Source organism: Amblyomma mixtum, chromosome 1, assembly GCF_055824585.1.
Source record: "Amblyomma mixtum isolate Tamu chromosome 1, ASM5582458v1, whole genome shotgun sequence".
NCBI lineage: Eukaryota > Metazoa > Arthropoda > Arachnida > Ixodida > Ixodidae > Amblyomma > Amblyomma mixtum.
This window is the reverse complement of record NC_143012.1, coordinates 149511453-149523787: the sequence shown is the minus strand read 5'-3', so window position 1 is coordinate 149523787 and position 12335 is coordinate 149511453. Positions and strand designations below refer to the sequence as shown.

General features: G+C 47.4%; 2 protein-coding genes across 3 annotated transcripts in view; one reads left to right on the top strand and one right to left on the bottom strand.

The window, feature by feature from the left end:
• Window positions 1-6855, bottom strand: part of LOC149367935 (uncharacterized) — a 24730-nt gene extending 17875 nt beyond the window's left edge. Inside the window, exons 1-2 of the mRNA XM_089557984.1 lie at window positions 6648-6855; window positions 4064-4224 (exon numbers count right to left, since the gene is read on the bottom strand). Of these exons, the coding sequence (XP_089414110.1) occupies window positions 4064-4224 (161 nt within the window). The 5' untranslated portion in view covers window positions 6648-6855. The remainder of the gene's footprint in view (window positions 1-4063; window positions 4225-6647) is intronic.
• On the top strand, window positions 5258-12335 carry LOC149367934 (uncharacterized). 2 transcript variants are annotated; one of them, XM_089557978.1, is made up of 3 exons: window positions 5258-5309; window positions 7728-7791; window positions 9852-12335. In XM_089557978.1, exon 3 carries the CDS (start codon window positions 10055-10057, stop codon window positions 10592-10594), a length of 540 nt encoding a protein of 179 aa, XP_089414104.1. In that variant the 5' UTR covers window positions 5258-5309; window positions 7728-7791; window positions 9852-10054; the 3' UTR covers window positions 10595-12335. The 2 variants fall into 2 exon arrangements, with proteins under 2 accessions (XP_089414104.1, XP_089414099.1); XM_089557973.1 differs by lacking the exon at window positions 5258-5309 and having other exon boundaries at window positions 7350-7791.

Genomic DNA, 12335 nt, shown 5'->3' with positions numbered 1-12335 from the left:
TTCGCATTACATGCCCTTCCCTAGCCCACTTCTTCCTCTTGATTTCAACTAGGATGTCATTAACTCGCGTTTGTTCTCTCATCCACTCCGCCCGCTTCCGGTTTCTCAATGTCACACGTATCATTTTTCTTTCCATAGCTCGCTGCGTTGTTCTTAACTTAAGCTGAACCCTCTTTGTTAGCCTCCACGTTCCTGCCCCATACTTGAGTGCCGGTAAGATAACAGCTGTTGTAGACTTTTCTCTTCAGGGATATTGGTAAGCTACCATTCATGATCTGAGATAACCTGCCATATGGGCTCCACTCCATTCTTATTCTCCTAATACTAATAACACAGTTCGGCCCATATATTATGACATTACATAATGTATACATAATGTATAACTGTTATACATAATGTATAACTAGGAGCAATCATTTTTGTATTACTAATTAGTTTGCTGCACTGTACATTTTTTTTCTTAAATTTTTGTAACCACTCCCCTCTATAATGCCTCTGGCCCTGAGGGTACACTAAATAAATAAATAAATAAATTACTGCATCTTGGTCTATTGCAATGTGTACAGCATTTCAAAGTGGTAAAAAATCTGTAATTATGGCCATCCAAGGGGGAAGGCAGTTCCAGTTTCTTGATGTGTGTTGTATAGACAAGTCAGAAAAGGTGTCAGTGTGACATGGAATTGCACTAATCTTAGGCGGCCTCTCAAGCAAAACACTTGAAATTCAAGCAACCAGTGCATGAGGCAGGAGGTCGCCTACATAAGATGACTAACAGCAAAGAATGCGCAATACAAAAGTTTAAAGGCATGAGCATTAAAGGACTATAGACCGTTTTCGGCGCGAGGAGGAAAATAGCCTCGAACCGGCGCGCGCGCGCCGCCGCTTCTTTTCCTCCTCTCCCCCTGGTATGCGCGGGCGGCGAGATACGCGTTGAGTGACGTCCTGCTGTCTTTTGCACGAGAAAACAGCTTTTACGTGTTCTGGCGCTGACTGTGAACATGAATCGTGAGCCGAGGCCATCTGGATACCACTGCGCCGCTGTTGGCCGCACCAACAACTATCGGAAGCGGAAAAAAGTAGCCCCAGAGCCATGTGCATAGCATTAACAGGCGCGGCGTCAGTGCGGCTGCAACCTGTTCTATCCGCATAGCTTTCCGCCTGATGAAGACGAGCGATGTCTTTGGCTGGCTAGCGTTAACAGAGAGGATTTTGTGCCTCCTTGAGGTCACATGCTTTCTTCTCTAGCAAATAAAAAAATGATGTCTGGCATCCGGACGTGTGGCCACTTCAGTCAGTGACAACACTTGGATGTCTGTACAGCTCGTGACCTTCAGACAAGTATGAAGGTTACAAAATCAGAACAATGGATGTAGATAGCCCAGATAAGCAGAAAAAAGACCTCTCCAAAGATTTTGCTGCATGCTAAATATATGACAGCAAATGATATGCGATATTACAGCACTGCCGAGTAAACAATGTTGTTGCAGCAGTGTTGTGACCGCGAACAACCGGGCCTTGGCAGAAGCAAAAGAGCGTGCTCACTGCACCAGTCGTCAAGATACCAAAGTCTGCAAAACTTGTGTGAAGACGCGTAGCGTGCTTAACGACGACCGCAAACGCGCGTGCTCACCAAAGCACAATCGAGCTGCGGGTGGCGTGGCGAATTTCTACTGCCGCATGGCAAATACCCATGCAACCTCTCATCTAACTTCCTCTGTTCAGTGAGGACATTTATTTAGGGCCGCAACACATCTCTTTCGACGAGCGAAGAGCGGAAACGTACGCGAAAAAAAGTGGCGAGGCAGGGAGGAACGGTGACATACGGGATGTCAACTAGCGTAGACAGTGCTTTCGTTCGGTGCCTGCACGCTCTGGCTTAGTAAACATTCTCGCGCCTACCACCTAGACCTGCTCGTAGGCGAGCAATTATCTCGAAGTGATAACCAGCTGGAACGCAGAGAGGACACCAGGCATCAAACGCCTGAATCTGGCATGACGAGTATCTCGCTGAGAAGTGCACTGCAGTACCTGTCTGAAATTGTGAAGTGTACACGGGTTCCTTTAACGAAAGAAATTCATCACAGTGAGTCGTCGAACAATACAGTTCGCGTCTGCGCATCACGCACACTTAAAACCAAAGTGAAGTGCGACTAACGTAAACATTCATGAATTGACTTTGTTATGCTGGCTAGTAATCGTAGTCTATCGAACTCAATCAGATAGCATAAAAGAAGCTTGGCGGCTGCCTGTGTCGCTTTTTCGACCGCCGTCGTAGATAGTGGTTCGACCGCTGCTGTGCACTAGAGCAAACAAACAACTCGTAAACAAATTTCGTTTGCCTATGTCAATCATCGGAACGACGGTGGAAGTGCCTCCTGCCCCATAATCCGATGAAGTTCCGGCCATCACTCAACCAAACGGCGGCAGTCTTGCTCGAAAAGCTTTTCCCGTCACCAAGGCGCTTTTCTAACATACACACACACGCACAAAAAAAAATCAGAAGCTCCGAAACGCCAATTTGCGACGCCGCCGTAGTGCACCGTGGGCGCAGCACAAATGCGCGCGCGCATACCAGCATGGCGCTAGGGATAAGAACAGAACATAGACGGCGCCACCTTCCCAAAATGGCGGCGCCCTAGACGAAATGGTCTATAGCCACTAAATTTTTGCTCGCAGGCTTTCTTCTTTCAAACGATGTGCTAGACATTGGTATACATAGAGCACCCTGCAGTATTGATCTGCAACCAATAAATAATTTATAATTGAATTTCTTCTTGGCGCTGTTTCGATTTCGGTTTCAAGTGCTGAATGATGGCTGTGACATGTAGTTGATGCTTAGGTCAAGTTAGGAATGGAAACTCTGCTGTATAATTGCTGATAGGTCGTCTTTTGTCATTCCAGGAGACGAAAGAGACTGGCTTAAGTGTTGTGGTGAATTAAAACTGCGTATCAGCGATTATATTACAGTTTTTCTAGAGCATCATGTGACCTAAACACCAACTACACGTCACAGCTATTGTTCGGCTGATGAAACCAAAACCGAAACAGCATGAGAAAAGAAATTCAATTATGAATTATTTAGATGGTTTGGTTTGGTTTATGGGGTTTAACATCCCAAAGCGACTAAGGCTATGAGAGACGACGTAGTGGAGGGCTCCGGAAATTTCGACCACCTGGGGTTCTTTAATGTGCACTGACATCGCACAGTACACGGGCCTCTAGAATTTCTCCTCCAAAGAAATTCTAGCTGCCACGGCCGGGATCGAACCCGAGTCTTTTGGGTCAGCAGCCGAGCACCATAACCGCTGAGCCACCGCGGCGGCATGAATTATTTAGAGGTCATAGGCGAATACACACAGTAGTGCATCTAAAAAAAAATATTTTTTTTAGACTAACAAAAAAATTTTGAAGGCACGAATGTCTACGCACTCTATACTGTGCCCTTGTGAGACCGCGTCTTGAGTTTGTGTCAGTAACCTGGAATAGCGCATCTGTCGCCTATTGCACGAAAATTGAAAATGTCCAGCGTAATTTCATACACATCTATTATGATAGATATATTGGTCGCCGTCGTTTCTACGACTATGATTCTCTCTTGGCAGACCTCAGTATGTGTACCCTTGGCGACAGGCGACGCATACGTGACATGCAGTTTCTGCAAAAAGTCGTGCGCGGTTTCATTAACTGTGGGACCTTACTGATGTCGCTGAATTTTCATGTGCCGCATGCAAAAGCCGCAAAATGTTTCGACACATTTTATCCCGATTCGCATGCCATCTGTCCAATGACTCATTTGCAAATCCTGTATAACAAAACGTTTATTGACACGGACATAATTGCCTAATTGCTGTTTTCATGCCTGGTTTTAAATGTTTTTAAGCGGTCATTCTGATGTGTCTCACCTAGTGTGCGCTCGTTTAGGCCACTTGGCTGCTGAGGCACACTCAAATAAACATATCTAATAAACATATCTATCTATTCTGATGGCTAATGCATCATTTGAAAGAAGAAAACACGCAATAAAATTAGTGCTTAAAGGGCTCCATGCATTAGGAAGAATGACCTTTTGGGAAGCTCTGACAGGAGCTCACGCATTGCGCCCTTGAGCCGGTCAGCACTGAAGTCCCACAGGGATGGCCCAAAGTAGCAGCTCCACGTGTTGGTCTTCAGCAAGTGCACGGCCAGAGCATCGTTGCCATCGGGCTCCCAAGTTGCGACTGCCATCTGCACCAAGGGTAGAGTGCACACGATGCGCTTTGAAAAAAAAAAAACAACAACACGTGAAACGATCGATGGCTGCAGGGTGCTGGCCACAATTTGGACTGGTTCATACATCATGCCTGTACCACATGCACGTAGTCCCGTCCACCCTGGGACCAGCACGAATTGCAGCCAGCTTGCTCCCACGCATGACCTCAAAGCCTCTCGATCGTTTCTGAGGCTGCCCCCAACCCTCTCACTGAAACATCAAAGATGTTGGCAACTTTTGCAGAATAGTTCGTCATCATCAGCCTGACTACTACCACTGCAGGGCAGAGGCCTTTCCCATGTCTCTCCAACCAACCTTGTCCTTTGCCAGTTGCGGCCACCGTATCCCACAAACTTCTTAATCTCATCAGGCCTGGGGCACGGCCTGGTCTCGGTGACAAAAGCCAACAACCCACTCCCTCACCAGAGCAAGATTTGGCCACCCTGGTGTAGTACTTGGCCGCAACCTCCTATATGAACAAACTAATTAACCTTCGGCCCTCGGTCCCCAGTGGCTGCAGAGCAACTGACCAAGGCGGCGGTCAGACCTGTGACGTGGCGGAGCATGCTAAGAATCTCTGGCTCTGGACAGGCTGCTACTGGAAATTGAACCTGGAAGAATGGTTACATTTGTCTTACACTCTGATTATGTTTCAAAGGCTTAGAATTTACAGGAACAACTCATTGCACTTCTCTGATGGAGGTCCATTGTAAGGAATAGCCACAATAAGCATGTCCAGAAATAAGCCGCCAAAAGAACTAGTGCCAAGAAACATACGTCAGCGGACTCACTTGGGCTCACATTCAGATCAAAATCCGAGTCGTCAGTGAGTCCGGACTCACATTCACATCATGATCACAGTCGTGAGTCCCGGCTTGGGCTCAGATCATGGTCTGCGTTTTTGCGACGTAGTGTGCACTGATATATATATATATTTTTTCTACCCGCATGGTGACAGTGGAGGGGAGGAAAGATTTACTGCCACGACCAAGAATGCTTGAGGGCAAGACTACTTGGTGACATCTGCGGGCAACTGAAGAGGATTCCGCGCAAAAGCGAGGTAGATGGCGTTTTGTCCCTTCTCCTTTGATAGTCTACGTAGGTGCAGGTGCGATAATGAGACGCGTCCCTTGAGGGGTCCCTTGTCATGCATGCTTGCTGGCTCAGGGGCACGACACTTGAGTGCTCCAGTGAGCCCATGTGTGTCTTGACTCAGAATGAGTGAGTGAGCCAAAATGAATCAAGAGTCTCGAAATGAGTGAGCGAGTCCAGATGAGTCATGAGTTGAAATGAGTGAGCACGGTCAAATGAGTCGCGAATCTCAAAATGAGTGAACGAGTCCAGATCAGTCACGAGTTGCAGTCAGTCAAATGAGTTGCGAGCCTAAATGCGTTTGAGTTCATGAGTTTGAGTGAGTCCGGTCCTGTGTGAGTATGTGAGTGAGCCTGTAGGTTGAGCAAGCTTTTGTGAGCAGGCCTGCATGAGCACTCGATTTTGCCGAGGTGTGCCAAGAAGTGAACTAAACAGTGAAACTTGTGGCCAGGAGCTGGATGTGTTCTCTTGGAACCACTGCTAAAGCAGGCAGTGAAAGAAAGCATGCGCACTTAAAGCATGAAGGACCCATGAACCAGCACTCAGTTTCCTCATTTCTAGTCTCATATGTGCCATGCGAGTTGCCCGGCACATTATGATACATTCATACACACACACACACACACACACCAAGTCCACAGTTTCACTTTAGCGAACTTTGCATGGTAGTTTTTTTTATGCAAAAGCATTACTAGCCCCATTACGAGAAAAGCTGGCATGTGTTAGTGTGTGTACTCGCAGATAGTACAGAAAATCCCAGAGATGGCAAGAAAAATAGGATGATGCCGTCAGGCGACCGCATGCCTCATGAAGCAAGCTGAACATCGCCACTTAAGACACTCATATACATGTTGTTCACCTATATATACTCCCCACTGGCCGACTTCAATGTGGCACCAGTTTTCCAGACAACAGTCATATCAAAACTATGATGCAAAAGTTTGTCGTACAGTGTTCCCGGGTGGTGTCATACGATTTATCGTTGCATACAGCTTGCATGTGCTAGTCAAGTCATGAGCTAGCTTCCCACATGCATTCGAACTGACGAAATATGAACCTTCAATTGTGAGCCTTCCCAGAATCTCCACCTCTTTTCTTAAGGTGCAGTTGAGGTGTGCACTAAGATGTGAGACGGTTACTACACCATGTCCCTTCCTCAAAAGCCACCTTCCAGACAAAAAAAAAAGCATCACACGACCCAGGTTGAGTGATCGCTTTGCAAGAAACAGGGAACTCCCTCTTCAGCGCCGACGGATGCGTGTTGTGTCTGACAGACGCTACCGGACTGCAACAGGCGCTCACTTACTCTAACTTCCAAGGAGAAACCACGGAAACTGCAGCCTGAGTTCCTGGGGTAGCACTGGTCGCTTCAGATGATCAACCAAAGCGTGACAGTAGCTATCATACGCTGCAGCCACGCGCAGCCACCTTCGCTCGCGCTAAACTGCGCCACAAATATCCCGCCGGCTACGACCGTTTGTAGTGGGGAGGGGAAGCAGCTCCGAGAAAAGCCCCTTCGCCGCACGCCCGGCCGTCGCCTAGCGACGGAGCTGTTTACTTCTTCAGTCCCTCCCCAGCTCCTGTCTTCCCTAAAATTTTGTCCAGTTTAAATCAAGATTCCTGATAAGGTTGCTATACAAAGATTATGAATTTTAGCTTCTAACCTGTTGCAGCCTGTTGTTCATGCTGTTCTTTATTTGTGACCGATCACGTGACTACCATGTGACGACTGTTTTTCGCGGAACAGATTTGAATCTGTCCGATCGGAGAGACTGGCGAGACGTTGTTAGCGCTGTCACCCCTGTCACGCTATCTACGCCTGAAATCCGTCCCTTGTGCCTGCTCTTTTGTGCAAGCACTGCTTCTGTATTCTTCTCTAGCTGTTGCGGTAATTGGTGCAGTATAGAGTAATTCTGTTGTCTTATTTTGGCGTCGTTGCGCTTCCTGACCGGTTGACCGTTGCACTCGAAGCTGCTAACTACTCGAAGCTGCTAACTTCGGCTACGTTAGGATAACATCGCCGTTAATTGCGCTTTGTCGCTTTGTGTAATTCTCTCTTGACCTATTCTCGCGCGTTTGCGCCGTTGCGCGGCCTTTTTTTTTTTGAAGTACTTGTTTTAAGTTCGTTGTAAGTGCTGTGATCATTGTGTCTTGTCGCTGTCGTTCCCTCCTAGGAATGGAAGGAATAAGTTCACCACCTGCTGAGTCACCAGCAGGAGATAAGTATCTGTGCCCTGTGTGCCAAGCTGAATTCACTTTTCAGCAATCCCAAAGGAGGCATGTGCGAAATAAGCATCCCGAAGCTGCGAGCGCGCTAGATCGTGAGAAAACCTACGCGTGTGATCTCTGTCCTGATGCTTTTCTCCACCGTCGTGAATTGTTGCAGCATCACGAGCAGGAGCATGGGTTCGTGACGAGACGCAGCACGCTTCAGTTCTCTTCCAGTGCAGGTGAGGAAGATGCACGTGTTCTTGGCGTTTTTCTTTGTGCACGCACGAAGGAATGTATGTTAGCTTGTGCACAGACGACCAGGTTTGCCTAGAGTGCTCGCGCTCTGTTCTGCAGAGCATAAAGATGTGCTTTTTGTAGCTGATTGTTGATTTACAAAGCTCCCTTGGTCTCCAGCATAGCAAATGCGCCAGGATTTCACTTTTCCCGCAGCACAACGCTCTAGATGTCATCATGTCTGTACATATGAGCACATTACAGATTATACGCAGAACGGGAAAGGAACACGTAGAGGAAATGGTGATCTTCAACTCGTGGTTTATTTAAAAGGCGGTGTTTATATCACTGAACTTTCCAAAGAGCAACAGAAGCGTGGAAGGAATCGTTTGCCACAGAACATTCTTTCGTGGCTTCCTTAGGTCTCTTCGATTTGGCTACACTGTCTGCACTATAGTTCCGTCAACTGTCACGAGCGTGCAGCACCAGTTCAAGTGCAGCCGTGCGTTCTGCTTCCAAAACAAATACAGCTTGACGGGGTCCTGGCCCCCTTACAATGTTGGCACAGCAGCATATAGGAGATAAAATCATTTTCATGTTCGTAAATCCGTCTATACATGGCTAAAACAAAAATAAATAATAGTACCCAAAGAAGCAATAAGGAGTTTAAATACAAAAGAGAGCAGTTTCGAGTTCAATACAACTATTTCGTACAGAAGAGGCCGATTTCACTGTTTGACACGCCAGCTGGATCAAATCGGACAGTATGCAACCTGTTCAACAATTTCGGTATTGTGTAGCGTAGTGATTGTATATATGAGTAGGTGCGAGGTACTGGAACAAGCCTTGATGCTCCCGTTTTGTTTTGCTTCCCTTTGGCACACTCGTCCAGTTTGGCGAGATTTAGATGTAGTCCTATCCAGGCAGCCGTGCTGCACCTTTCGCTTGGTGCTTTCTGGAATGCTGGACCATGCCGAAAGCGTTTCGAGGTGTTTAGCGGGGTCCAATGCTCGCGCATCGTCCCACTTGAAGACTTTCACTCCTGCACAGATGTGCAAAAGGCGTCCGTGAAGCATTTCTAATTGTTCAGTGGCATCAACCGCGTCTTGCTAAAGTGGCACACTGTTCGAAGCACAGCCTGCTTGCATGAGGTGGTGGCTGCAGCTTTTAATTCCGGCTCTTGATAAAGGCTGACTTCAGCACTAGTGAAATAAATTTATGAAGCAGCAGTTATATCGGTTTTTTCATGCCTCACTTGACATGTCACAGCCACTGTTAGGCTGCTGAAACCAAAACAGCATGACAGAAAAATTCAATCATAAACTATATAGCGGTCGCAGGCGAATACCACATGATGATTCATGTATATTAATGTCGCCTGTATCATTGTGGAGAAAAGAACATTCCACCAAAATTAGGTGTCTATGCTCCCAAAATTCGAATTTTTGTGTTTTCACAAGCCTTTCTCTCTCCTCTCATCACTTTTGCACACTGAAATGTCGGTGCTTCTTCGCCGGCCCCGCCCACTCTGCCCCTAAGCTGGCTGCCAAACCCACGCCGGAGTTCACTGGGGGGGGGCTTCCAGTCAAGGCCATGGTAGCTGCGTGACATCAGAAAGAGCTGGCATAGCGAATCATTGATGCCCCTCTGCTGCTGACGTAATGAGTGCTGCATGGCGCATTGAGCGCGGATTCGGGCGATAGCCTAGCACTGCTGGTCACCCCAAAGGATAGAAGCGCAAATTTTTAAAAACATATTGTAAATCATCGGATTGCTTTTGAGGTCTTGTATGTGGCATGAACGCTTGGTAGCCTATACTCTACATAATGCAAGCACATTATAGCCAGCCTCAAATACCCTTTTCAGGCACCCTTTAAGGTAGTCTGGGCAGTTCAGCAGTTGTGTGCCCTGCAGAGAGAGTGATTAACTTCCACTTTTAGGTCAGAGCCTACAGCTTGCTACCTTAAGTCTTGAAGAATGTCGAGTAAATGGCTGTGAACATAGCCAATCAAACGCGTTCACTGTGGTATCTTGGCATTAAATGTGTGCATTTGTTTTTTTGTAGACTTTCAAGCCTGGAAGGAAAAGACTGAAAGGGAGGAGCAAGTACAGTTCATCTCAAAGAGAGGGGCGACACGTTTGTCCTCGGGAGTGACAAAGAGGTACCTGGAGTGCCACCGTTCGGGAGTGTCTGTGCAGTCCGGACAGGGTAGACGGCAGCCAAAGGCAGTGGGCAGTGTGAAATGCAACAAGCACTGCTTTGCCACTATGGATGTCACTCAGGACGGTGACAGAGTAACTGTCGAATACCAGGCCGAGCACTATGGCCACGAGAGGAGTGCGACACGCTTGCGTTTGTCCGCCACTGAGGTGGATGCCATAGCACACAAGCTCAGGATAGGAGTGCCCATTAGAAGGATTCTTGCAGATGCACACTCGTCTGCTGGGGATGAATCGGACAGGCTCCGTACTTTGACTGCAAAAGATGTGTATAACATAAAGTACAAATTGGGAATTGGAAATGAGGAGCAAAGAGACCCCGAAGAGGCTCAGGCACTTCTCGACAGCATCCAGGCTGATGCAATAATTGAGCCGCAAAATAGTCGTCTTGAAAACATCCAGACTCAGCTTGTATCTATTATACGAGACTTAGAAAACAAGGAATTAGTTGATCCAGCAATGGGAGAGTGGTTGGGAAAGCAAATCCATGAGATAAGAGAGCTGGTAAGGCAGTTCCCGGACAAGCAACCATCTGTAGCGAAGCCCACTGCTACCAGTGAAAATCTGGAAAAGCAGCCAGATTATTAGCGCAAAAGACACTGAACCTGTGCGTCCGCATGCTTTCCAGCTTGTACACTTTTGCAGCCAGAGTGAAAAGAACACCATTTGTTGGGAGATGTGGAGGTTCCTGTCGTTCACACTGGTAGTGACCATGGATTGCTGCAACAGGGTGCACAGTTCAGTAGTCATAACTCTGGTGTAACTGCTATCAGGCACAGTGAAGTAAATGTGGTGTTGGCCTCCGTCATGCCTCAACTGAATGGGACTTTTACAATCGCAGAATATCTTTCTAGTCCTTTGTACTATGTGTAGTCAAATCACAAGTCTGCAAAAGCACTTTGTGAGGACCATTCCTGCGTGTCTCAATTTCCCTGTGCATAAAGACTTGCAGTTCAATTAGTTTTTGCTAAAACCGCAGCAGAAGGCACTTCAGTCAGGCAAGCTGGCAACTATGATGGTTGGTCATGACTGTGATGAATGCCTTCTTGTCAGATGGGACCTGAGACATGCATCTCTGGCCCACCACAAGTAGCATGGGTGGTGTGCGAATGAGAGGTGCCTCCATAGCTTCCCGTGTGGGCTGCCTGGGTGGATCAGGTACTGTGCAGCAATACAATAATTGTGCATTGCAGCTCTGGATTTTACATAGCGGCGGTCTGCTGTGAATGGTAGCTATTCATGGTGTGTGTTGTTCCACTAGTCTCCAGGTGTTCCTATAAGTGCTACCTTGGATTGTGTACAGTGTAACATAGTGGTGCGCTTTGGCAGGCTGGGGGCATAGATGGTGTGCAAATGAGAGGTGCATCCATAGCTTCATAATTTCAACTACTTTCAAATAGCTTTTAATAGCTTCAAAAAACCAACAAGCCCTGCATCAAGTACTTTTGCTCCATAGCTTACCTGCTGTGTGTGCCGCCTGGGTGTAATTTAGTTTTGTGCAGCATAAAATTAGGGTGCAGTGGTGTGCTCTGAACTGTAGGTAGTCGTGGTGTGTGCCAGGAATTGCCATGAGTGCTGCTTTTAATTGTGTATATGGTAACCTAGTAGTGTGCTCTGGCAGGCTGGAAACATGGATGGTTCGTGAGTGAACGCAGCTCCATAGCTTGCTGTGTGGGACCCATGGGTATAATCAAGTTTTGTGCAGGATGGAATAATGGTGCAGCGTGGCACTAGACGTTGTACTGCAATAGTGTGCTCTGAACCTTAGGTATTCATGATGGGGGTTGATTCCAATTGTCTCCAGGTCTTCCTGTGACTGCTGCCTGGAATTGTGTATAGTGTAACCTAGTGGTGTGCTCTGCTAGGCTGCATTGCCGTGTAGGCTGTCTGGGTCTAATTTAGTCTTGTGCAGCATAAAATAATGGTGTGCTCGTGTGCTCTGAACTGTAGGTAGTCGTGGCGTGTGCCAGGATTGTGTATAGGGTAGCACATTGGTGTGCTCCGCTAGGCTGCAAACATGGGTGGTGCATGTGCGAGCGAGCGCATTTCCATAGCATGCCGTGTAAGCTGCCTGTATAATCAAGTTTTGTGTAGCATGAGTAATGATGCAGTGTGGCTCTAGGTTTTATACCACAGTGGTGTGCTCGAAGCGTAGCTATTCATGGTGTCTGTTGCTCCAACAGTCCATCTCCGGGTCTTGCTCTGTGAGTGCTGCCTGGATGGTGCAATAGTGAGAGGCGTCTCCATAGCTTCCCACATGGGCTGCCTAGGTATAATAATTGGTGTTCAGTTATTCTTGGAAATGGGGTTCTGTGATGGTCTGCACTTG